The 26,420-nt window shown below is 46.0% G+C and overlaps 1 protein-coding gene across 1 annotated transcript in view; it reads right to left on the bottom strand.

The window, feature by feature from the left end:
• Positions 1-25,023, bottom strand: part of DYNLT1 (dynein light chain Tctex-type 1) — a 123,592-nt gene extending 98,569 nt beyond the window's left edge. Inside the window, exon 1 of the mRNA XM_085609334.1 lies at positions 24,879-25,023. Coding sequence (XP_085465460.1) covers positions 24,879-24,905 — 27 coding nt within the window. The 5' untranslated portion in view covers positions 24,906-25,023. The remainder of the gene's footprint in view (positions 1-24,878) is intronic.
• Between the last annotated feature and the right edge of the window lie 1,397 nt (positions 25,024-26,420).

Raw genomic sequence — 26,420 nt, 5'->3', positions numbered from 1 at the left:
GAGACACCTCCAAGTTCTGATGTTATAATCCACTTAACATGCTGACAGCCCTTTTATGTCTGTCCTAAATATAAAACTGCAAGTCCCGGCATGCAACCCAACGTTAGCGGCAAATCCTATAAAGGGAAAGATGGAGCACGTGAAAAGATGTGACATGGCAGATATGCACTCAAAAACAAGGTCTCTCAAAAACACTCATGCCCCAATCCTCCCACCCCCTGCACACAAAGGACACAACTACTTTGCATAAAGTAAACAACATCTTTTCGCAGCTTCCGATGCAATATGTCTGCACATAATTCTTGTAACTGTAACTTGCTGTGCCCTTTTATTATGCTACTGTCACGGTCCGACTGACCCGTGCCAACGCGCGTCAGGGGAACGCGCGCAGACACGGCTGCCTCACTTCCGGTGCCCTGCTATCGTGAGCGGTCTAGTCCCTCATCGAAGAGAGCGTGACGTCACCACCGCTTCCGGGGGAAACCGCTCTTCCGCCGCAGCTTTCCCCCGGCGCGGTGCTTCGGATTATCGTTCCGACGCCTGCCCCAAGGAACTCTACACTGAACACCCGCCTGTGAAGCATGATCCCGTACCATTCCCTAAGCGCTGCATACGTTGCCGCGCACTTCAGACGCTACCCCTGCCTCAGGAGAACCTTCGCATTCGTAGAGGGGGTAGCGAAGGAGCGCGAATCTACCGCGTGGATTCACCTATGACTGCTAGGGAAGGTGTACCTTAGCTGCAAGTACCTGGAGTACTATTAACCACACACAGGAGCATTATTGTTTACTTTGGACACCATTTGTGTACTCCTGTACTGGAATGCTGGTTGTATGACCTCAGTGCTATACTATCCGTGCAGGGGCGCTTGCTGAAGTTGACTGTAGTTCTCCATGTAATTTCTTCCACGCTGGAGCGCTTGTTGATTTTATTGTGGTTATTTCCTTTCCGCGCAGGAGCGCTTGCTGATTTCGATCTATGTTATTTCCTTTGCACGCAGGACGCTTGCTGATTTCCTTCTATGTTATTTCCTTTCCGCGCAGGAGCGCTTGCCGATTTTGTTTGTTATTCATTCCGCGCTGGAGCACTTGCTGATTTTGTGGTGGTTATTTCCTTTCCGCGCAGGAGCGCTTGCTGATTTTGTTTCCGTTATTCATTCCGCGCTAGAGCGCTTGCTGATTTAGTAGTGGTTATTCCCTTTCCGCACAGGAGCGCTTGCTGATTTGTTTCTGTTGCTCATTACGCGTTGAAGCGCTTGCTAATTGTCCATGATTACTATAAGTCGCGCTGGAGCACTTGTTTACAGGACCAGCGAAGTGTAAGTGACGATACAAAGATTTCCTGCGACTTCATCAGAACTAACCCAGAGCACCAGCTACCATCCCTACCCCCCCCCCCACCTTCTATCCTGGTTTGTTACCATCAGCTGGAAATGAGGTGGGTGTGGGGGGACGATAACCCATGTCACCTCCGCGAGATCGCTCCGTAAGACACCGGTAATATTGGGAGAGTCTGACAGAATCCGAAGCCCAAGTACTCTTCTCTCGCCCGGACGGCATGAGCGATCCAGAGATTAGGCTGCAAGACATAGCAGCTATGCTTGCAAACATATAGGCAGAAAACCTCAGTCTGCGCCAAGACAGGACGGTCTTACAGAGCAAGGTAGCGACAGGGCTAACCAATCCCTGGGGTTCCCCTCCTACAGCTACGGTGAGGCAGGAAGGACTGATCCGACCACCCGTGTTCACCTATGGGGGCTCCTCCACCGCTACCCAACAGGATAGCACCATACAGGTCATAGCACCCCATCCCGTGCAATTACCCCACCCGAACGCTTCTATGGCGACAGTGCTAGATACAGCGTCTTCCTCCATCAGGGTAATCTGCATTTCATGGCTAGAGCCACTGCCTTTCCAGACGACACTGCCAAGGTCGCATTCATCCTTTCTTACATGGGTGGCGACACTGCACAATGGTCCATCTCTCTGGTGGATAACGATGACCCCATGCTTTACAATCTCCCTATATTCAAGGAAGCCCTAAGACGCATGTTTGCTCGTCATACCTATGTCCAAGCTGCGGACAATGAACTGCTTGGTTTGAGGCAAGGCAGTTCCGACCTGCTCCATTACATCACAACCTTTAACAGGCTTGCCATAGAAGCCTGTTGGCCCGAGAACAAGAAGGAATCAGTCTTCTACAGGGGTCTGCGTGATGACCTGAAGGATCTAATATCACAGATGTCTGATCCACCGGAAGAGATAAGACATTTTATCGATTTGGTTGTTAAGGTGAACTACAGATTGCAGGAACGGAAACACGAGAGGACAAAAGCAGGTACCAATCGCTTCCTGTCACAGACGGAGAAAAACAGGGTGGAACCCAAAACCTCTGGCGACGTACCCGAACCTATGCAGATAGGCGGCGTGAGAAGACCACTCTCCGACGAAGAACGGGAGAGGAGAAGTCGGCAGAACCAGTGCCTTTATTGCGGGAAGAATGGGAATTTCGTTAGGGAATGACCAATAAAACCCATCCGGGCAAAGGGAAAAAGGCCGTTCGCACTGCCCGTGTCCAAGTCAGACAAGGCGGGAAACGGGGAAACCCAGTAGAAACAGGGGTCCGTCTACTGGGTTCTTCGTTCAACAAAACGACGACCCCTGCCTTTTTTGGTGGCAGCCACCACCTGGGCGTAGAGGTGGTTCTAAGAGCTGGTACAGGACAGGCATGGGAGGTGACCGCCCTTCTTGATTCCGGCGCCACCAGCAATTTCATCGACACCGGGTTTATGGAAGAACTGGGTATAGCCACGATCACCAAGACTAGACCGGAGACCGTAAAAGCAGTAGACGGGACAGACCTCACCTCGGGTCTCATTCGATACCAAACCGAGGACTTATGTATGGAGTTCGTGAATCACCACACGGAACGCATTGCCTTTGATGTGATACACGCCCCCCAGTTCTGTGTCATCTTGGGCTTGGCCGTCATAATCCACGCATAGATTGGGTGTCCAGAACACTAGTCTTGAATTCGGCCTACTGCCATACCTCGTGTTATACTACCAACAGCTCTTCTTGCACGCATGCCATACCGGCCTATACCCTACCCTTTACAGGAACCGGGATGACAATGCATGGCAACGTACCTGAGGCATACCTCGACCAGGCGACGGTGTTCGACAAGAAAGGCGCCAACACTCTTCCACCACACCGTTCCTTCGATTGCAGGATCGATTTGATTCCTGGCTCCATGCTTCCTTGCAGCCGGATATATGCTCTCACCGAGAAAGAGAACGAGCATCTCCGCTCCTACCTGGATGAATAACTTAAGAATGGGTTCATTCGCCATTCCCGATCCCCTGTGTCTTCTCCCCCTTTTTTTGTGACTAAGAAGGAAGGGGATCTCTGGACTTGCATTGACTTTAGGGCCATGAACGCGATCACCATTAAAAACAGATACCCGTTACCGCTGATCTCCAACCTGCTGGACCAAGTAAAAAACGCCACCGTCATTACCAAGCTAGATCTCAGGGAGGCTTACCATCTAGTCAGAGCCCGGAAGGGTGACGAATGGAAAACAGCATTCCGGACCAAATACGGCCTTTATGAATACCAGGTCATGCCTTTCGGACTCTGCAACGCCCCCGCAGCATTTCAGTTCTTCATCGATGAAGTACTGAGTGACTCTTGATATATTTTGCATAGTATACGACTGACCCGTGCCAACGCGCGTCAGGGGAACGCGAGCAGACACGGCTGCCTCACTTCCGGTGCCCTGCTATCGTGAGCGGACTAGTCCCCCACCAAAGAGAGCGTGCCGTCACCACCGCTTCCGGGGGAAACCACTCTTCAGCCGCGGCTTTCCCCCGGCACGGTGCTTCGGATTATCGTTCCGACGCCTGCCCCAAGGAACCTTACGCTGAACACCCGCCTGTGAAGCCTGATCCCGTACCATTCCCCAAGCGCTGCATACGTTGCCGCGCACTTCAGACACTACCCCTGCATCAGGGGAACCTTCACATTCGTAGAGGGAGTAGCGAAGGAGCGCGAGTCCAGGAGCCTTGCTGCCGCGTGGATTCACCTATGACTGCTAGGGAAGGTGTACCTTAGCTGCAAGTACCGCAAGTACTATTAACCACGCACAGGAGCATTATTGTTTACTTTGGACAGCAGTTGTGTACTCCTGTACTGGAATGCTGGTTGTATGACCTCAGTGCTATACTATCTGTGCAGGGGCGCTTGCTGAAGTTGACCGTAGTTCTCTAGGTTATTCCTTCCGCGCTGGAGTACTTGCTGATTTTATTGTGGTTATTTCCTTTCCGCGCAGGAACGCTTGCTGATTTAGTTCTATGTTATTTCCTTTCCGCGCAGGAGCGCTTGCTGATTTAATTCTATGTTATTTCCTTTCCGCGCAGGAGCGCTTGCTGATTTTGTTTCTGTTATTCATTCCGCGCTGGAGCGCTTGCTGATTTCATTCCATGTTATTTCCTTTCCGCGCAGGAGCGCTTGCTGATTTTGTTTCGGTTATTCATTCCGCGCTGGAGCGCTTGCTGATTTTGTGGAGGTTATTTCCTTTCCGCACAGGAGCGTTTGCGGATTTTGTTTCTGTTATTCATTCAGCACTAGAGCGCTTGCTGATTTTGTAGTGGTTATTCCCTTTCCGCGCGGGAGCGCTTGCTGATTTCGTTTTCTGTTATTCATTCCGCGCAGGAGCGCTTGCTGATTTTGTTGTGGTTATTTCCTTCCGCGCTGGAGCGCTTGCTGATTTTGTTTTGGTTGCTCATTACGCGCTGAAGCGCTTGCTAATTGTCCATGGTTACTATAAGTCGCGCTGGAGCACTTGTTTACAGGACCAGCGAAGTGTAAGTGACTATACAAAGATTACCTGCAACTTCATCAGAACTAACCCAGAGCACTAGCTACCATCCCTACCCCCCCACCTTCTACCCTGGTTTGTTACCGTCAGCTGGAAATGAGGTGGGTGTGGGGACGATAGCCCATGTCGCCTCCGCGAGATCTCTCTGCAAGACACCGGTAATATTGGGAGAGTCTGACAGCTACTGTTGTAAAGCGCTCCAATGCCTTCGGGCCATGTCCGCGCTATAAAAAAATTGCAATAAAAAAATAAAAACGCCCAATTACAACACCGTACAGGGGACACTCACCCAGAAGATGATGTTGAAGGGGAAGAGGGAGTATTTGACGCAGCAGCTCACTTCGTGCCCCCTGTATGGCTGCTGCTTGCTTGACATAGTGCAGGGTGATATGTGGGGGGCAGGGGGAGGTGAGCGGACACAGGGGCAATCGGAAGGCACATACAATGACCAATAAATAGATCGGGGGCACAAGGAAATGTGGGCAGCAGCAAAGCTTGACGGAGACTGCAGGGCCGTGGGTAGAGCGTCGGGCGCTGAGAAGGAGGGAAATGGAGAGCTTGCCTACAGGAGGAATGACTGTTGGGCGCTATGGGTGTGTCCGGTCCTGAGAGACCGTGTCAAGCTATACTCGAAGGGGTGAGGGTTAAAGTACAGAGTGTCAAGTATTGTGGCGAGAGTCTCGGGCTCTATGGGATGGTGTTGCACTCTAGGCCCTGTGACAAGACAGTACTAGGCTGGAAGGAAATGCCAATGTAAAAGAGCAGCTGCCAGGTTCTGGGAGTGTGTGCTACAGAACCATACTCAGTGTGCCAAACTATAACAAGTCATAACACTTTAACAGACTGTCTGTAACTTACATTGTACAACTAGTCAGCAAGCTACAACAAAAACAGCTTGGTATTAATCACATAGGCAAAACGTAATGCATTTACCAATGTTTTTTTATATAATGTTTGCAGAGGACCCAGATGCAAGAGCATGCGAACTATGGAATCAAGCAAAAGGAAACAAAAATGAAGGTAGATTATTTGTGCTGGTGTGAGGTCTCACACTGACAATCCCTCATCGAGATAGTGATCACTGTAAAAGTGATCGCGATGACGCACACTATGGATGCGCGTGCAGCAGCAGGGGGGGGGGAAGGTGTATGGTGCTGAAGGCTGGCGCAGGATGGCTGGGCAAGAAGGGAGGGGGGGAATGCAGAGAGCAGCTGTGCACCGTGATGCCGGTGATAATTCCAACCCGGCAGGTTTGAACCGCAAGGTGAGTGAGTTTACAATAGAGTATTGAAATCTGTAACCAGGATACAAGAAGGTGGTGTTGGTCGGTCTGCTCTCCAAGAGGAGAAAGTGAGATAATACTAGCGCTGTAAAGCACACATCTTGCCCTGTCATATGATATCAAGTTCAATGATTGCCAAGGGTAGGGATACGGGTATGTGTCCAGCAGTTTGCAATCTGCAAAAGGTGGGGAGTAAAGTCCAAGTGTACGTAAACGTCATGTTGAGTGATCAAATTGTGTCTGCCCGTATCAATGGAGAATATGCATAATATGGCGAGGGTGCCTCTCAGGTACTCATTTGTTCGAGTGCAGCTCAACGCATTCCCCTGGCTTACGTTATTCAATTCCGGTGTATGATAATTAGATCAATGGATTGCCACGGGTAGGGACACGGGTGTGTGTCAAGCAGTTTGCAATCTGCAAACAATAGGGGAAGTATAGACTAAGTCTAAAAAAGTTCATATCGAGCAGATCGAGCTGTGTGAGCCCGTACCTAATGGAAGTGATTCGCAGTTAGCGAGGGCGCCTCTAAGGTACTTACTTGTTGGACTGCAGCGAAAAGTTTTCCCGTGGCTCGCGTCTATTCCATTCTGGTGTGAGGCGGGACACTCACCCGGAAGTGTATTTATAGTAGCGCTCACCAGGAAAAACTAGAGCGTGCGCCGGGTTGAAAAACGAGAAGGGAGGAACTTTACTGTTCCCATATTCGCTTTTAACAGTCAGTGTAAAATGAGTAAGAATCTTGGAGTTATCGGAATATTTGCGAGTGGGTTTATAATACTTAACTTTAACAGTGGTTGGAAACAGAGGTCAATCAAGTGAAGGCAATTAGCCAGGGGTTGAGGGGTATGGTGCTGAAGGCTGGCGCAGGATGGCTGGGTGTGAAAGGGAGGGGGGAATGCAGGGAGCAGCTGTGCGCATGCACGCCATTGTGCCCTGTAGCCAGTCGCCAGCACAAAAAGGTGGGTAGCATTTTCTAAACCCACCTACTAAATGTCTCGCCAGACCAGCGCATGCGCTGGGTCAGGCGAGCCCTAAAAAAAGAGTTGGTGTGCCTAATTAATGCAGAGTATACCCTTTAAAGGACGAATTCCCTCACCCACCAAAGGTGGCATGCTACATCATATAATAGGGAACATTCTCAAACCGTGAAACCTAGTAAAGGTGCAGGCTACAACCCCCTCACTAGAGGGAGAAGCTCAGGGATGTTTTCAGCAGTATGGTAAATCCTTTTCTAATGAGCACTCTACAGAGGAGAATAGGCAGAAACATGTTGACCTACTTGTTTGGAAATATCCAGCAAGTATAAACATACCCGACTGGTTTTGCTTGTTCTAACCCTGACCCAGGGATGCATGAACAAAATGTGTCACATACCTTGGAGTCAGTTTTAATCAGCACACTCCTTCACTCACACTCTGCTTTCCCCACCACTCCGTGCTCATTAGAAAGGTATTCAACATACCTTTGAAAACATCCATGAGCTCCTCCCTCTAGTGAGGGGGTTATGGCCTGCACCATGACTAGGCATCACGGTGCAAGGAGATTCCCGATGATAAAGCATGCCACCTTTGGTGGGTGAGGGAATTTGTGCTTTAAAGGGAATACCCCACATTAGTTAGGCACACCAACTCTTTCCTCTTTCTTCCTTGTTTCAGTTCTCTCTCCAGACCCAGGGATTTGTTTGGGTCATCCTAATGGAGACACCCCTGAGGGAGAGGTGTACTTACTACACATATCCAACAAATGGGAGGAAAGACTACACAAGCTCTTGATGTAATTCTTCCTATATCAACACATGCTAAAGGACCAGTAGTCTGCATATAAACATTAAGGATCGTAGTGGGTACAATCCCGATCAACAAACACAAGCATATCAGGGCTCGAAAAATCTGAAAAATGGTACTAGTCCTGCAGGTCGAGTACCTTGAAAAATCTCCTCGACCTAACAGTAACCTACTTGACCTCCGTCTCTGAAAGCGGAGCAAATGTGACAAGATAACAAGATTTAAGGGCATCTTTATTGCTCATTTGCTTTGTGAGCAATAAAAAGGCCTTTAAATCTTGTTATATTGTCACATTTGCTCCGTTTTTAAAGACAGAGGACAAAAGTTAGTATGTTTTCCTACTCGCCAGAAAGGGCGAGTAGGACCTAAAAATAGCTCGACCTCATTAAATTTACCTCGCAAATGCGAGCGGTCGAGTGGATTTGTCGAGCCCTGCATATATACCCAATATACAGGGAAATTGCCAGAACATCTCCGAGTTGGTACTTCAGTATTTACTTCAATTGAGGCACAATTTTTTTTTTTTTTTTAATATTGGCAATATAAGCCATACGTACAGAATTCCACTGCCAAAAGTAGGTCAGAAAGAATGCAAAGGTTCAGCCCTCACCAAGTCAAGAAGCTAACTGAAACAGTTTAAGTGGTTAAGCTAAAGTACTCTTAAGCATTCCTTCACTCACAGTCCGTGAAAAATCTACTCACTAACTCGCTATGGTAAGTCAACTTTTATCAGGGCAAGCTATTTTTAGGGTCTAGTGGCCTATTCTGGCGAGAAAGCCACACCTAGCAAAGAACAGGTGTTTTGTTTATTCAGAAAGTAAATGAGCAATAAAATTGCCTTTAAATCTTTTTTTTATCTGGTCATAGTTGCGTGCATTCAAAGAGGTTAAATGTCAGCTTTCGTCTTCTTACAAACTGTTGGTTTTTTTATCCCTGAGATTAGTGTTTACTTTTCTCTCATACAGAAAAGTTAAATGTCTTGTAAAGTGAATTGTTTAACAATCATGCTGGGTGGGGTACAAGGAGTGTGAAATGAAAGGCTGTGGGGTGCAAGTTCTTTTTCTAAACTACAATTCAAAATGAACTGTAGAAACATTTCAAAAGATATCACTAATAAGGAAAGGACATTTGTTTAGTAATTCTGAGGTGTAAAGAAACAGATTGCAATAAGATCAAAACAAATCGGAACGCTTTACTTGGTGATGTGCAAAGGATAAATATTTGCAGAAACCCGATTTCCACACACTCTTTTCTATGCTATATAGTTTATCAGTAAAACTGGATAGCAGTGGGAAAGTATGTGGCCATTTAAATGTAAAATGTGCGATCTGTGTAAGAAACTGGCTCTATAAATACTGCACCAAAGTGAGGTTCAGTGTGTATAGAGTCCAAGGGTCTCCAGAGGTAGGTAGCGGTTAAAGTTAGATACGTTACTCTCCAAAGTGGTAGCTTGGTCGAGCAGTAAGGCAGTATCAAAAGACAGTGTTAAGCATTTGATGTACACAGTCGGCAAATGAATTCACACACTCGTACTGAACTCTAGGCCAATTGTTTTTGTATAAAAAAAAAAAATAGCTATTTTATTAGAACCAAGTAAGCCCGATACAGGTAAGCATTCATTTCTTTTCAATACTAAGTTACTTGTCGTCAACATTTTAAAAAGCAATGAAGATTGTACTTTATTTGATTTACAGGGGATGCAGTAGGTTGCAATACTTAGTAAATGCAGTACATTGAAATGAATGGCTTTTTAAAGTAAATGCATGTAAAATTACTTTTGCGTTACTTTTGTAATCCAATGCTGGACTCCTAGGTTCAGCACTGGGACATTTACTTAAAACAGGTAAGTAATTATGTATTCGTAGTTTGTACGATTTTTAAAGAATATTTTCAGATTTCAAAAGTCCACACTTAGAAACTTTTTGTACCAGTACATTAGAATACATAGGCTTTTCCTGTAAATTGCAGGTAAGCTACTATGGCGCTTTTGTAGTTTGTACGATTTTTATTTTTTTTAAAATCTTTTTATTAACAGTCATCGACTTACAAATTTACAATAATACGTCAATACAGGTTCAGCTCGAGCGTGGCAAATTCTGACAATAATTACACATACGTTAAACAGTTATGTCCAATCGGGGAAGAGAGCTGTTCGTCTAGGGCAAGTTGTTGCGGCGGAGTACAAATGTCCCCTCTATATGAGTTCCAGGCCTCCCATATCCTGGATCACGTTTTGGGGCAGCCCTGAGCAATAAACAGTCTTTTCACTGAACATGCACCAGTCCATATCAGACTTCCATGCCTCCAGAGTAGGCGGAACTGAGGTCCCCCAAGCCTGGGCGATATTTCTTTTTGCCACTATAAACCCCAGTGTGACCCATTGTGTCTGGTGTATATTCAGATCGGTAGGTTCCCATATGTTTAATAAACACCTACAAGCCTCCGGGAGAAGGGGCACCCCCATCACCGTCTCAACTATTTCGTGTATCCCCCTCCAGTAGGACTGAATGTGTGTGCATTCCCAGATAATATGTAGAAAGGTTCCTAGGTGTCCACCGCGCCTGTGGCAGTCCCCGGTGGAAGCCTTTCCCATTTGTACCAATTTAGGTCCTGTCATGTATATTCTGTGTAGGATTTTAAGTTGTACTAAACACAGTCTAGCTGGTATCGCCCCTGCCAGTTCTCGTCATCCATCTCAATACCGTCCACCACCCACTTCTGTCGTAACGAGGTAAGAAGGTCCTCCGTATTATAGATTAGTTTGTTGTAGATCAACGAGATAGTCTTCTCTGGGAGGTGCCCATCCAGTAGCCTACTTTCTAATGGAGAGGACTCGGGAGGGGAGGAACCCCAGGGAAGACTAAGCGTATAGCATGATGCACCTGTAGATAGCGAAAATGCTCAGAGTCGGCCAGTTCATGTTGACCCTGGAGAGTAGCAAATGTTTTAATGTCGCCCTTCTCCCACATGTCCTGGATACGAGATGCCAATCATGTCCCAATTGCCAAACCCCTTCGTCGTCCACAGATTTCCCAGCCGCGCAGAGTCCCAGAGGGGGGTGGCCGACGACAGTTTACCCTCCCAGCCCATGGACCTGTTGGCGGCATGCCAAACAGCCACAGAGTGCCCAGTGGGGCCCGACAGCGGAGGCCTCGCCGGTTTCGAATATAATGATCTGTTATAATTCCCACCCGGGAGAAGCCACCCGTCCATTCGGTAGCCTGGATTTCCAGGTGCTCCATAAGTGCCATGATTAATAGCAGCCATATGGGCAACCCAATAATATTTTTTAATGTCGGGGAGAGCGATGCCTTCATTATACCACTTCAGGGTAAGTTTCCTGAGAGCTATTCTTGGTGTACCATTCCACAGCAGCTCTCTCTGAAGGCGTTCAATTTCTTTAAAATAAGCCGCCGGAACAACTTCAAGTGAGTTTTGTAGGGCGTAGAGGAAGCGGGGAACTGACATAATTTTAAATAGGGCTGCTCTCCCCAGGAGAGATTGCGGTAGGGTTCTCCAGCTGGCCCTGTCACGTTTTAAACGTTGCAGAGGAGGAAGAAGATTATTATTATTATTATAATAATAACGGAGAGTGAAGTTCAAGGAAATAAAGATCCCTAGATATTTAAACCCTGGAGGTACTAAGTTGTATTGGACAGTCGCGGGGTAGGGTCGGCAATCCCCCATAAAGAGGGTATAGGTGAGACTTATTCCAATTAATCTTGAATCCTGAGTATCTACCATATACAGCCTGTATGTCGATAAGAGCAATCAAGGATTTTCAGGGGTCGGTCAGGTAGAGCAGCACATCATCAGCGTAAAGGGATATGCGGTCCTCCCAATCCGGCGACCACCGCAGACCATGAATCACTGGGTCCCGTCAGATCCAGGCCACCAGTGGTTCTGTTTGTACGATTTTTTAAGAATATCCTTGTATTTCAAAAGTTGACAGAAACCTTTTCACACAAAAAAAAAAAAAAAAAAAAAAAGTTATCCTATGAAAGGAAATTCAATTCACAGGTAAGCTACTTCTAAGTTACTTTTCTTACTCAGTGCTTGACACCTAGGTTCAGCACTGGGACCTTTCCTGCAAACAGTTGAGAAAATTCGGTAAGGTTATTTGTGCGATTTTTAAAGAATATTCTTAGTTTTCAAAAGTCGACACTTGGAAACTTTTTGGGAGAAAAAGTGTCAATGTTATCCTATGAGAAAAATCAGGCTATCGGTTTCGAGGTAAGTATTCGGTCTTTGGAGTTAGGGTTCTGGGGCAAGACTCAGGGGTCCCCCAAGGTCAGTGATGCACTGTTGTTGCACCCCCAGTGGCACTAGGGCAGCCGGGTGCAGAGTGTTGAGGCCCAATGTTATCCTATGGAGGATGGGGGGCTCCGGTTGGTGGCTGCTGGCAAGCAGGTCACGGGGTTGTGGGAGCCAAGCACCTAGGGTTTAGGTCAGGGCAAATGGGGAACCAAGTAGGCACAAGAAGTGCACCCTCAGGGGCACTGGGGCAGCCGGGTGCAGAGTGCTGTTTTGGCGTTGGTGCCCTGTTTTCAATGGGGATTTTCGGTTTCGGTTTTCAGCTGCAGGCTCGGTCCAGGAAGACTTCCGGGATGAACCAATGGCTGGGCAGGTAAGTTGGGAGGGCTCGGGGAGGTAAGCACACCTCTGGTTCTTTTCTCCAGGGCGCATGGCAGCTGGATCCAGGGGTGTCTTTTGAGTTCAGATTTCATCTTACCGTGCCACTCGCAGTTGAGGGGTCTCTGTGAAGAGGCTGCAGGCGACGTCTGGGAGTCCTGGTGGGGTCAACCCACGGTGGACTCGGACTCTGGAGTGCTGGGGGACCTCGCTGGGACCGGTGGGCCACTCGATATAGGGCCGTAGGCGACGGGTGCAGTGGTAGTTCCAGGCATCGGTTTCTCTGTCCTCAGCAGGTTCAGAGTCTGTTTTCGGAGTTTGTTTTGAACAGGGCTGCTGTTCACAGGAGATCCGGTCTTGGTTGAAGGCAGTCAGTCCTCCCAGGGGTCCTGGAGGTCGCTAGCTGCAGGACAAGACTATTTTTGGCACAGGATCTCTGGAAACTGCAGACGGGACGGTAGGGCTGGGGCCAAGTCAGTTGTTCTCTGCAGTCTACTCTGCTGGGCCTCTTCTTTCGTCCTTTTTCTTCTTAGGTTGCGGGTATCTGCCTTCTTGGTTCAGGGCTGCCCCCTAAATACTGAATTTAGGGGGGGGGGGGGGTTAGGGGTCTTAAGGTCAGTAGCCAATGGGCTACTGACCTTAGGGTGACTACACCCTTGGTGTGCTCACCCAACGTGGGGGAGTGAGCACAATCCCTAGTCCTGATTGGGGAGTGCCTGCCATCTGCAAGATAGCGAGCACTGGAGAGCGGGCTTCACCTTGCCTCCCACACCTGAGGGGTGGAGTTGGCAGAGGTGGGCACACCTCCTGGGCTGACTAGTTTTTACCGCCCGTCTTCCCGCCGAAAGGGAGGGGAGACAGGAAGGGGGCCTGCTCCTGCTAGCAGAAGAGGCTGTGGGTCGCATTACAAAGGCTGCCAGGCCTTTGAAGCTCCCCTGCCACAGATGGCTCTTCCTGGCCTGGGGGAGGTGTGAACACCTCCGCCCAGGAAAGGCTTTGTTTCTGGGCTCAGGAAGCGTAGGCTCCCACCCTAGGGGTCCAGAAACAGGTCTTGTGGTGGCTGGCTGGTTTGTACCAGTCAGGGAACCAACCAGAGGCTGGTCGTTTTTCAGGGGGCATCTCTGAAATGCCCTCTGTGTGCATTTTTCATTAAATCCCACACTGGCATCAGTGTGGGTTTAATGGGCTGAGAAGTTTGATACCAAACTTCAGTTTTCAGTGTAGCCATTATGGTGCTATGGAGTTCGCAATGACAAGCTCCCAGTACCATATACTCTTAATGGCTGCACTGCACTTACAATGCCTAAGAATGGGCTTAGACACTGTAGGGGTACAGGGCTCATGCACCTGTACCCTCACCGCTGGCATAGGGCACCCAGCTAGAGGGGTGACTGATCTATGCCAGGGCAGTGTATTGTAGGCATGGCACACAGGGATGTGTGCCATGTCGACTCTTTACTTTGTTCTGCACCAAAACATGCAGCCTGCAAAGGCAGTATGTGAGTGTAAAGGTACAGGGCCTCTAGGGGTGGCACAATAAGTGCTGCAGCCCTTAGAGGTCTTCCCTGGTCACAATGCCCTGGGTACCTATGGTACCATTTACCAGGGGCTGACCTGTGGCCAGAGATGCCTATTGGGTTAGTTTTCGGGAAAGAACACAGGCCCTTGGAACCTGATTGGCTGGAACCCAGGGCACACCAAGAAAAAGTGCATCAGTAGTCTGGAAAAAGTGTGTGTGTGGGGGGGATTTACTGCAACAGAAACCCACGTTCCTACAGTCTGCAAATGACAGTGTGTTACCACATCATACTTTAGTAATATATTTATTAACAACCATTTGCAATGCAATAGGTCTCGCATTTGGGAGGATTTGATCTACTGGTATTGTAAACGACAAACTTTTTATTCTATGTGTTGGTTTTGAAAACAGATAAATAAAAGGCATTGTCATTTACAATGCCAATAGCTTAAAATTTCGCAAATGCGAGACCTATTGCATTGCAAATGCTTGTTAAATCTCGCCAGCGAGACTGCGCATGCGCGGCCTATGCTAGCAAGACATAAAAACTGCAAACAATCTCTCCCCTCTGTGCACACTCATGACTCTTTCCTCTGTGCACTCATATGCCTCTGCCCTCTGTGTAGACTCCTCCCTCTGTGCACACTCATGCCTCTTCCCTGTGCACACTCATGCCTCTTCTCTGTGTGCACACTCATGCCTCCGCCCGCCCTCTGTATACCTCTCTTCTCTATGCACACTCATCCCTCTTCCTCTGTGCACACTCCTCCCTCTGCGTTCTGTGTCACACTCATCCCTCTCCCCTCTCTGCACACTCCTCCCTCTGCCCTCCCCTCTCTGCACACTCCTTCCTCTGCCCTCCGTGCACACTCCTCCCACTGTGCACACTCCTCCCACTGTGCACACTCCAGCCTCCACACATTGTGCACCTTACCCTTCTATTATCCACTCTGCGTTCAGCTCCAGCCCCTCTAGGTGCCATCTGCTGCCCCAGACACCGCCTTGACGCAGTTCTTACCCCGCTGGCCTCTCATGGGGGAGCAAGCAGAGAAGCAGAGTTCGGAGCCGGGGGGGCAGGGTCGAGTCTCCGCGCCAGCTCCACATCCTGTGCAATCCCCCGGCGCCTAACGGAGTGTGTCCCTGTGGAATGTCACTGGGCCTCGTGTAAAGCGCTGCAACACCGAGTCGGCGCTGTAGAAATACTGCAAAACAAGCACTTACCGCAGCCGGAGCCTGTGGAGAGGAGGGGGAATGAGGAATAACTGGCAGCCCAGAGGGGAAGTGTCTTCATACAGCACAGGCGCTATTGAAAAACTGCAAAACAAGCTCTCCCCCTCTGCGCACACTCATGACTCCTCCCTCTGTCCACACTCATGCCTCTGCCCTCTCTGTGCACACTCCTTCCTCTTCCCTCTGTGCACACTCATGGCTCTTCCCTCTGTGCACACTCATGGCTCTTCCCTCTGTGCACACTCCTGCGTCTGCCCTCTGAGCACACTCCTGCGTCTGCCCTCTGAGCACACTCCTGCGTCTGCCCTCTGAGCACCTCTCTTCTCTATGCACACTCCCCCTCTGCACTCTATCACACTCCTCCCTCTGCACACTCCTCCCTCTGCCCTCTGTGCACACTCCTCCCTCTGTGCACACTCCTCCCTCTGTGCACACACCTGCCTCCGCACATTGTGCACGCTCCTGACTCCGCACACTGCTCCCTGTGCACCTCTCCTCTCTGTGCACACTTCAGCCTCCACACACTGTGCAGCTTGCCCTTCTATTATCCGCTCTGTGTTCAGCCCCGGCCCTTCTAGGCACTATCTGCTACCACCAGACACCGCCCTGACGCAGTTCTTGCCCCGCTGGCCTCTCACGGGGGAGCAAGCAGAGATGCTGAGTTCGGAACCAGGAGGGAGGGGGGGGGGGGGTGTAGCAGGGTCATGTCTCGGTGCCAGCTCCACATCCTGTGATCCTGGGCAATCCCACGGCGCCTAAAGGAGTGTGTCTCTGTGGAATGTCACTGGGCCTCGTGTAAAGCGCTGCAACACCGAGTCGCTGCTATAGACAAGCGCTCGCCATGACGTTTTCGTTTGGCTTTTTCTGCCGTGGCCTTGCCTGCTAAAAGGTTTCTTATCTTTATGGGGCCATGTGTTTGGCCCCATAAAAAGATAAGAAACCTTTTCTTTGAGAAGGAAAGCAGGCGAGGCCGTACAAGTGGGACGGCTCAAAAAGCCAAGCGAAAACGCCACAACAAACTCTTTTCCAATTTAGCACGGTGACGCCGGCCAATGGAAAAGAGGGGCGGGGCTTAAAGCCCCTTACAGAAAATACCTGCAAACATTAAATCTCGCAAGCGAGACTGCGCATGCGCGCAGCCTATGCTAGCGAGACCTAAAAACGTGAGAAACATTCTTGCCCTGATGACAATGCTATTAGTGAACTAAGAGGCAAGTCAGGAGCCATGTATACCCTATAGTCAGCTAGATTCTTAGGTTTTTTTTGTACAGCTGTCATGCTGAACTCAAATATTTGAAAGCACTTTTAATGTGAAAATGAAGAAAAAGGAGACTGTGAAATTAAATATTTGTCTAAGATCACATATTTTGATACCAGGTAAATGGGTCATGCGCATTGCAGTTAGGTCAATTCAATTATTCAAGTCACTAGACCTGCAGGTCTGGTAACATTTTTATGATTTTTTGAAGCCCGACTCACCCAATACCTACCACCCAGTAAGAAAGGCTATGTTCTAGAGCAGATGGTGAGTAGGGAAAGCTACAATGTAATACATGTATCCAATACCTAAAAAGAGGAAGTGGCGCTCAGCAATATGTGGTGTGAAAGTATAGTAGTAACTTTATTGTGTCAGCCCGATATAACAGGCCATACTATATGCGATACAAAAATCAAGTAAACATTAGACAACATATAATAATTTCATTCAAAAAAAGTTTAACAGAAATCCTACTGCCCGACTGGCCAACTCATGATTAAAAAGAATACAGCCAGGCGGTAAAGTGCTGGTGCATGACCGTGCAGCTGTCTAATAAAGTGTTAATATTTATGGTATGTGTATATATATGAACATATAAATAGTTTAAAGTTTCAATAGTTTTTTCTTATTTTTCACAGATACAGGTGCAAGCTATGTATCCTAAATAACCACTTCTAATCTTATCCATTCACTGCTTCGACCAACTCATACTGCTCAACCCTCTCCCATTTCAAACGAAACCTCCAGCTCTTCCTCCCCTTTTTGCGCACTCCTGTGTGCTGAATCACTTTCCATATCGAGTGAAGTGGTCTTCAGTTGCTAATTGCCGAGGAATAACAGCGATTATCTATCTAATCTTTCGACAGGACAAAACTCGAGAGGGGTGCATCATATGTCATCCTAGTCCTATAGAACCCCACACAACCACCCATAAGCCTGTGTACCCTGATGAAAATGAGCGACTTTTGATTTGGTTCAAAATAAACTACCAGGGTCAAAAAATAAATAAAAAAGGGTGTAGACATATAATCAAACATTAATCAGGAAAAATACATAAATAAAGAATATTAAGTAATTCTGCTGTTGTAAAGGGTAAAAACATTTGAAGGGTAAAAGCCTGGCAGTCTCTCTATGCCTGGGTCCATGTTAACCCAGGAACAGTCAGAGTTGGTGCGGGGAATACTAAAAAAGTAAGGAGGCTGTTGAAGTACACGGTCATTCCTTCAGAATATGAGGTGGGTAGCGCAGGAAGCAGTGCTGGGGGAAAGCGTTGGCCTGGTTACAGCAAAAAATCTTGTCTTTTAATAGAGGAAAGTGTCTGAGGATTTTTCTCTGTCTCAGCAAGAACATAGTCTATTCCTTTCCACTGGAACTCAAGCTCCGGTGACAAGGATTGTCTATGTGGTGCTGCTTCCTGTTTCTCTGAGCTACAGTCTTCTCCTTACAGAGGTGTAGAATTCCTATAGCCCTACACCCAGGGCATGTTGTTTGGGGTAAAGGACAACAAGTTTTCATGTTTAAACTGTCCTTGTGACAAGTAAGCCCAGTCCCCTACAGCACAAACCCTTTGGCTGCCAGATTACAGTACCACATTAAGCATCAGCGAAGGGCATTGTATGCAAGATATTTCTGTTCATATGTTGATACTGTTCAAACTTGTATTTTTGGTTCATTAATACAAAGCATTTATTATTAGGATGAGCACTCTAACTAAATGTAAGTTCAGACTGCACTACTGACAGTGGTTCCAGTATAAAATGTGTACACGTTTACAAAGTTTGTCAATATGAGGCTGTGTATAATGCTTCCAGGATCCTCTCAGATTAGATGCAAATATATGCAAAAGCCTGAAAGCAAGATTGATCCTTCTTTGCTTTCAAAATCATTTCTTCATTAAAAAAAATGCATCTAGGAAAGAAATGTTTTTCTAAACTACTGTGAAATTTTAGGCACCATTTCTTTGAAGCATCATTTAGTAAAATGTGTTGATCCATGCTAGTATTTCCAAACAATATTTATAATGGAAAATCAGTGTAACCAGTTTCTACAAAATTATAGGAAACATGGAAATAAACAAGTATTGGCAAAGCCAGTATGCATGACATTGGTGGTCAGCCTTTTGGTTATGTTAATGTGTGTCTTGTTTGGACGCGTTTTTTTGTAAAACTTTATTGTTGTGGAAGCTGCCAGGCCCTCATCATTATAACAAACATTGGCAAAATTAAAAATATTTTATTCTAAAAAAATTACACATTGCTACAGTAGTTCCTGGCACTGAACCAAACTACTTTACGTGACGATATGGTGCTTGTGAAAGAGCAGAATGCCGTCCCTCACAGTGAAATCAACCTGTAGTTAGAGAGAGGTTGAATTTTAATACAAACAAAAGGTCTTGGTTAACTTCAGATCTAAATAGGGGCCCTATTCTTAAAGAAAGTCACAAACATGCGCCCATGGTATATGTCCTTGTATTAGTGCAGATTAACAGCTTTCAAGAATTCAAATGAATTTCAGAAGTAGGTCAGGAAGCGTTCTAAAAAATATTTGTGAACTGCATTTTAGCACAAGGAAACATGAATGAGTAGATTTGCTTATGCGAAAATCTGTAGAGCAGTAACAAGTTTACTTTCCCACCAATCCCTTTTTTCCCGAAACGTGGAAGAACTGTTACTTCTGCCCTTGTCAGGAGTAGATTTCCAACCTTTCTCAGTATGGGGAAATATTAGAGAAGAGCTGATGAAAACCCATAAAACATGCAAGTTAGTAGTTTTGCACATACTCAAAAGGGCATTCCAAACATGAGGAACTATTGCTTACCGTTACGTCCAGCCCCATGATGTAGGTCTGTGGAAAGGTGACAAACTAAGTGCATTGCTAGTATTCAAAACCTACTAAGGTATGAGCTCTGGCATAACCAGCGAGGCTATTATCAGATCTCTTATATAATGCGAGAGCTGCCATAATTTGTTCCCGCACTACATGGCGCCAAAGGGACAAGTGGATTTTTTACAGAACAAGTAGATTTATGTAGCAATCTGTCCCATGGACAAGTAAATATTATATTAAATTCCATGCCCCTGTCCTTAAAAGCAAAATTCTCTGTCATAAGTCTTCCACAGATTGTGCTCCCCGGTAACTCAGATGGAGTTGTACACTCAGAGTTACATCCTGGAATGCTATTTACCTCTTTGGAAGATGTTTGCCATGAGCAGCTTACATTTGTGTTTAACCCCAGTTTAGGGACAAGGTGAAAGAGGGAGTGGTGGGCTTCTGAAGCCATCACTGGATTCAATGGGGAACCAGGAATTTAGAGGAGTGTTACTATTTGAGGAGGAGGGGGTGTAGGCCTTTGCTCCACCTCCAATTCTTAGTGTGGTCTCTAGAGTGTGACAACGGAATTTTCAAGACATTTACTTTAGCTTGGTATTAATGTTAAGGGACACATTTTGGGGAAGTAGGAACAATGCTCATGGTTCGCTTTTCTGAATGTGCACCACTCAATCATTTGTCTCATTTATGTGCAATATGTAATAATAAGCATGGAAAAGGTCATACCCAAGTATGAGACAATGGTCTGGAGATTCGCAGAAAATAATTTGTTTAAAACTCCTCTGGTTGCGGTGTAAACGAGCTGGTAAGTTTGGGAACTGAAAGGCTAGTCTGTTTGCACAAACTCTAAAGTACAACAATCACTTTGGCCATCAACTTTAGTTAGATTCCTCTATTTAATCATTCAACCAGCATCTTGCATTTCTCGGATGTACCAAACCAATTCACAACTCTTCCCAATGCAAACAGAACAGTGGCCTTAAATTAAGTATTTTGCTTTGGTTATAGCAAAGGAATATATTCGGAATTAGTGGTGTAACAGGTGCAGATTCAAGGACATAGTGTCCCCATGGCCAGCAAAGTTCAACTGTTAAACGAAATGGTAACTAAGGACCAAAAGGCTAAAGGGCATTTCCAATAAGGAAGACCAATCCTGGTATATCCAGACACACACAAAATTTCAGGAAGGACCAGACAGGTCAAACAACCTGCCAGGACTAAAGATCGGTCAGAAAACAATCTACACCCAGCAAGACGTTTCAAGATGACAATTCAATGCATTTCAGATACCAATGGCTACCCTGATTGGAAGGGAATAAAGTGTGGAGGACACCACTTGGACTGGTTAAAGGGAACCGAACCAATTGGGTAATCATTACTTTGAAAATCGGTAATGCATTCTGGAAATGCAGTCTACAGACCTATGGTAACTGCATATCTTGGGGATGATTACCATGTTGAAAACAGAGTGCATACCAAACAAACAAGTTTTAGATTTTTTACTTCCACCACTTAAATCGGTCACTGGTTAAATTTGACTACAAAATGGTTCACAATGTTAGAAAGCCTAGGCTGTTACCTTTGGCTTACCAAGCCTGGTCATTTTCTTCTTCATTTAGTTGGACTATCCAATAATAAGTGTTACTGCGCATACTGTAGAACTCCAAAATGTAGTCAGGAGATTTTCAAACAGAAGTATAACAGAGAACGTCTTTCATTATATGAACGCCCGACACTTCTGAGTCAGGAATCACAATTCTGGGTTCGTTCTTAAGAATATTAAGGTACAGCCGACTGTACCTAGTTAATTCAAATTCTGTTATGGAGAAGTAGCATCAGTTTGTTTTTAACTCTTGTTATTTCATCACTTGGAAATTTAAGTAAACCCCAGTGAAATTAATTAAGTGCAGTGTTTCTGTGAAAAGCAATGCTCTGTATTTTGTTTCTCGTTCAGAAAGGTTAACAGCTAAAACTCGCAAACACACCTTAAACACATTTCCAAATGAAACACTAAACAGATGTAATCACAGGGTGTTATCCTGTATCCTTCACCCCAACCCCTGAACCCCCTAGTATTAACTCCAATCCTAAACCCATCCTCTTACCCCATGCCCCTAAACCTATTCCCTAACTGTTAACCCTGCAACCCAAACCCTTAGCTCTATTACTGTACAACTCCATAGTCTTGATTCCTAAATGCCATTACCTTGTACGCTTAGGTGCAAATTCAAATGCAATATCCTTAAGAAACATAACCCTATACTCCAAGCCCTTAATTCTATATCCCAAACCCTTAATCCCTGACTCTAAACCGCTAATCCATTCACTTCAAACTTTAACACCTGTACACCTTATCCCCCTTTTTCACTGTCCTTAGCTCAATATATTCTAGCAACAAACGATATGTGTAACTTTTTCAAAGTATATATTTCAAAACTAACCTTTGATTAGTATAATTTGTTTCAGAATGCTGCTTTCAGAGCTGTGAGGTAATACCAGAGACTACAAGTTCTTTAGCTTGCACCGATTATACAATCAGCGTCAGTCCCCGATACTGCTTCAGTCCTGCCCGCAGACGCATACTCACCCCTTCAACCATTCGATATTTAACCACAAAAAACAAGAGTTCTAACCAATGCCCTCGTTTAATTTCTTTAATTTGTTTAAAGGGTCTGCAGCATCTCCCTGGGGTGTACCAAGCAGCATTGAATACTACATGTTGTGCTTGAAATCAACTATAAGGGAAATCTCAAGTAGTCGGGGGAAGACTTAGCACGCTAAGGAACAAATATCTAGTTTGTGTACAAAATGCTCAGCTCCTGGTATGGGTTGGACACTCAATGCAATGTGCTATCTTGGAAGATAAGGATCCAATATGCTCCTGCAACTTTCAGATTGTTGCATCTTCCGAGAGAAACATGCTGGCTTCCTTGCTTTTTATGTTGTCGTTGACTGGCAAGCAGTAGATTCTGCTTCAGACTGGTATATTGTCACCAGTGTCAATACGATGCACAGTAAACTTAGGTGTCACAGATACTGGTCCAGAGTTCTAATTAACTAGCTGCGAGAAGTCGTCCACGGTGATAAATACCAGCCTGGCAGAGTCTTACTCCCTCCAGTAGAAAAAGTTTATGTTCTGAGCTACAGGCCTTGTATAGACTCTCATTCCTTTTCTGAAGCAACTGTGCGCACAATATATCAGCATGACTATATGGGTTATCGATTACATGAAAGATCCCAAAGGGTTACCAACAATCCTCAAGTCAACCAGATAATTGATGTCAATGATTTAGTCCACAGCAGTGTAGGAGGCAGACCAACAAACAGTGCTCTGACATTCATACCCATTCCCTCTAGATTGTTTCAATACTTATACGGAGGAAATAAGGCTTAAAGATATTTAGAATTAATTTTATAGTTAGCTAACAGTTGGTAAACATAAACAAGAAGCCACGTGTTTATTAGTTGTAAAAGTTCTGAACCATAACTACTCCCGGGCCCTCCAAGTTAAGGATGCTCTCAAGCAGATACATATTTCTTAAATGGCGAGTCCTTTAATTTGGAGACAACAACAGTAACCTAGGTCTTAGAAATTAATTGTCTGAGGACTATCGACCATAGTAAAATCATGAAAGGATTGCCATCCACGCTCTCTTTTTTTTTTTAATGCTCCTGCATTTCCCAATTACCTTACTCAGATGTTGATTTCATTGTGAAACACCTCGTCTGTCAATGAAATGGCATGTTTGTCTGAAAACCCTTAACAATACTGTTGCTGAATAAGATTTGTGCTATCAAATCCAGCATTTTCATTAAGAATTATCAATTCTTTTAGCCATTTTCTGTACTTTGAGATTCATGGTCCATTGGACATGGTGAGTTAATGGGCAGCTGTTATTAACCAGATGCGTTTTATGGTAGGTATAATTGAAATAATAGTAGCATCACGAAGAATGCACATGATTTGCCACGTGAGGCCAATAAAAAAGCAGGGTCAAGACTAACTTGCATTAGATTGGGTCCAAACTGAGGTGGTATGGTGGGCAAAAGAATGATGGGTTGGAATGCTACCCGAGCGATTCTCATTAGGCTTATTGCAAGCATTACTCCCATCACCTTTTGTGTGTTTGATGTACTGCCCCAAGTTGCAAGGGTATGCCCAGACGTGGGTCCCATGCTCACTGTGCCACTGGAACCAGGCTACACAAGACGATCCCCAATCAAGGCAAAACTAATCTTGGGTTGCTTGTGCTCTGGTTCAGGAAGGACCAAGACTACTGTTTCTATCGAAGTAGGGTGAGGGTTGATTTGAATATGGCTAAGTCAAAACTGAGGTGAAATGGTGAGCAAAAGAACGATGGGTGTAAATGCTTCCCCGAGCGATTGCCAGAGGTTTAACTTATTACAAGCATTCCTACCATCATCTTTTGTGTGTTTGAGGCTAATGACAGAAACAAGTGAAAGTGACATTTGAGACAAACGAAATCTAGTAACCTAGTTACAATAAATAAAATAAACATCTCGCCCGTGGGGGTACTTATAGCTTGAAGGTGACGCTCGGCAAGCCTTGTTTTAAACCAATAGTATTAAACTGTCTGTTAATTTTAGGATAGTAGCCATGATGGGAAAAGTGATACTATAAGCTCCAGCATGCTTACTGTTGGGGCTGGAAAATGTAAAAAGATTGATTAGACGTTCCCCTTGACACAAGGCTATCCGACAGCCATGTGTGCTAATGACGCTTCCATCAAAAGGCAGCTTGAGTGTGGTAGATTAAGCAACGCCATTAGGAACAGATTATTATTTATATTATCTAGTCGCTTGAAATGAGAGAGTACCTGATTTGTGTTTTACTTCTTGCATTGGACAGGGAACAGCCTCTACGCTACGAGTTAAAGTGCAGGTTCTTTACAACATTTCAGCCTTTTTCTACCCAAAACCGCACTGCGCCTTAGTGGTCGCCAACGAAGAGTGGGAGGGGTATAATGAGTATTCTGCGCATTTGACAGCACTGCTCTTTGTCTCGCGCAGACAAACGGAAATAAAGACGGCGAATAGGGTGTGGGTGATCGAATTACACACGGGTGGTGGGTGGTGGGTGGGGGGGCTTGCGATAGGGAGTCTATCTCAGCGGGTGGCACTTCCAGCTGGAAACCGTTAACTCAACAACAGCCTAGAATTCTGGGAGAGTGTATGTCAAGGAGTCTGCGTGCGCCGTTACGGGTCGCAACTGTCTAACACTCAGTGCCCGAAACATTCAAAGGCATTTTCTTGAGGGTTGGGGCGCGACGCTTCTCTAGCCTGCGTGAGAAGGGTTGGCTAACAAGGACTTGGTTCTCATCGCTCGTTCTCTGACATCTAATGGAAAAGTCTCTGTCCTCAAAGGGGTCGTAAAACCGCAGGTTACCAAGATCACCCTCCGCCCCGCAAGACGACCCTCAAACCCCTTCACATATCCTGTACCTCTTCCGCGGTCTGAAACTCGTCCATCTTCAGCCTGCGGCAGACCCTTACCAACAAATTGCGCACGCGCACCGCCCCTGGTAACGGATACACACACGGCCACGCTAGGCACCGCCCCCGCGGCACGCGCTGCAGTGAAAGTAAGAAAGGACTCACAGAGGCGCTGAGGCATTGCACTCGCTTTATCTCAACATCCACGTCCATTGACACAAAGAAAGGACTACAACGGAAAGAGAACGCGTAAGCGTAGTTCCATTTAGCTAGTGTGCCATGGGCGAAGTGTTTCCGTTAGTTGTCATCTTCAAAGTCGGCAGCCCCGGCTTTTAGGCTACATCGCTTTCCCTGTTATGTTTATATTTGTATAAAGCATCGTAATTCATTCATTTTAACATAGTCGACGTGTTCTCTTCCCTTCTGTCTTGCAGGGCGTTGTCAGCTCTCATCTTTGTTTTGTGTAAAGCCGCCTTCTACACGCTTGCCTGCTTCCTGTTCTGAACTTTTACATGTGGAATTATCGGAATGTCTTGAGCTGCCGAGCGCAGGGCAGTTTACAGAGACCGTCCTACAGTGTGTCTGTATAGGTACCGAGCAAAATTCGTTTGGGAACATAATCAAAACAAGGATTTCGGCTTGCAATCACTTGGAAGATTTACAAATACATTTATTCATAAATTAGCTTTACCTTTCCGGAGGGTCATAAAGCTTATTAAAATGTCATAAGCGCACTACCTGGGGCGCGTGCGGACCGCGTGCTTGGATTGGGAAATTGCTTTCATAATTTCTAGGTCATTCAAGGAGCTCGTGCCCGGGCAAGCCGTTAGAACTATAGCTTGTGACGTGATCTTTGGAATGTAGGGATGCACGCCCAACGTTTCAAAGGTGCTCAATAGGCGGCCATTAGTTTACAGTTTCTATAGTAACGTGGTCCCTAGGCAACAGCTAAGCGTCGGTTGTCGAAACAGCCCACAGACGGCAACGAAACTAGGCGCGCTTCGAGTATTTAGTTTGACAACGAAAACTGGAATTTTGGGGTTCGCGATTGAAGTGATAGAATAATGAAATCATTCTGTAGGAATACCGGTAGTTGAAATACATGTATTTATTTCATAAATAAGGCCCACAAGCAGCCAGGAGAAGGTGTAACGGCACAGATTGCAACTGACAAGGAATGCACGAACATCATAAGATAAGATTAAAAATTTTAAAAAATTGAGTTCCTTGTTAGAAAAATATCATTAGAATAAGAATTTTTCTTTAAAACGTACAATTCGTATAAAATTAATATCTTAAATGGTAGTAGGCAGTTAATTATGTTATCCTTAAAATATAAAATTTAAAAACACCAATATGGAGATACAGTACACACAGGGGACACCACACTATGTATAACAGCTAGTTATTGCGGAGTAGTAGCTGCTGTAGCCTCCAGACTGATTCTTCTAAGAGCCCATGTCCAGCTCAGGAATTTCGCCATTGCTATAGCTATATCTTCGCGTGTGTCTGATTTTAGAATACGCAACGCTGTTTGGCATGATCTTGTAC

Source organism: Triturus cristatus, chromosome 6 (assembly GCF_964204655.1).
Source record: "Triturus cristatus chromosome 6, aTriCri1.1, whole genome shotgun sequence".
Classification (NCBI taxonomy): Eukaryota; Metazoa; Chordata; class Amphibia; order Caudata; family Salamandridae; genus Triturus; species Triturus cristatus.
Note: the sequence above shows the minus strand (reverse complement) of the source record. Positions and strands in the feature narration are given on the sequence as shown.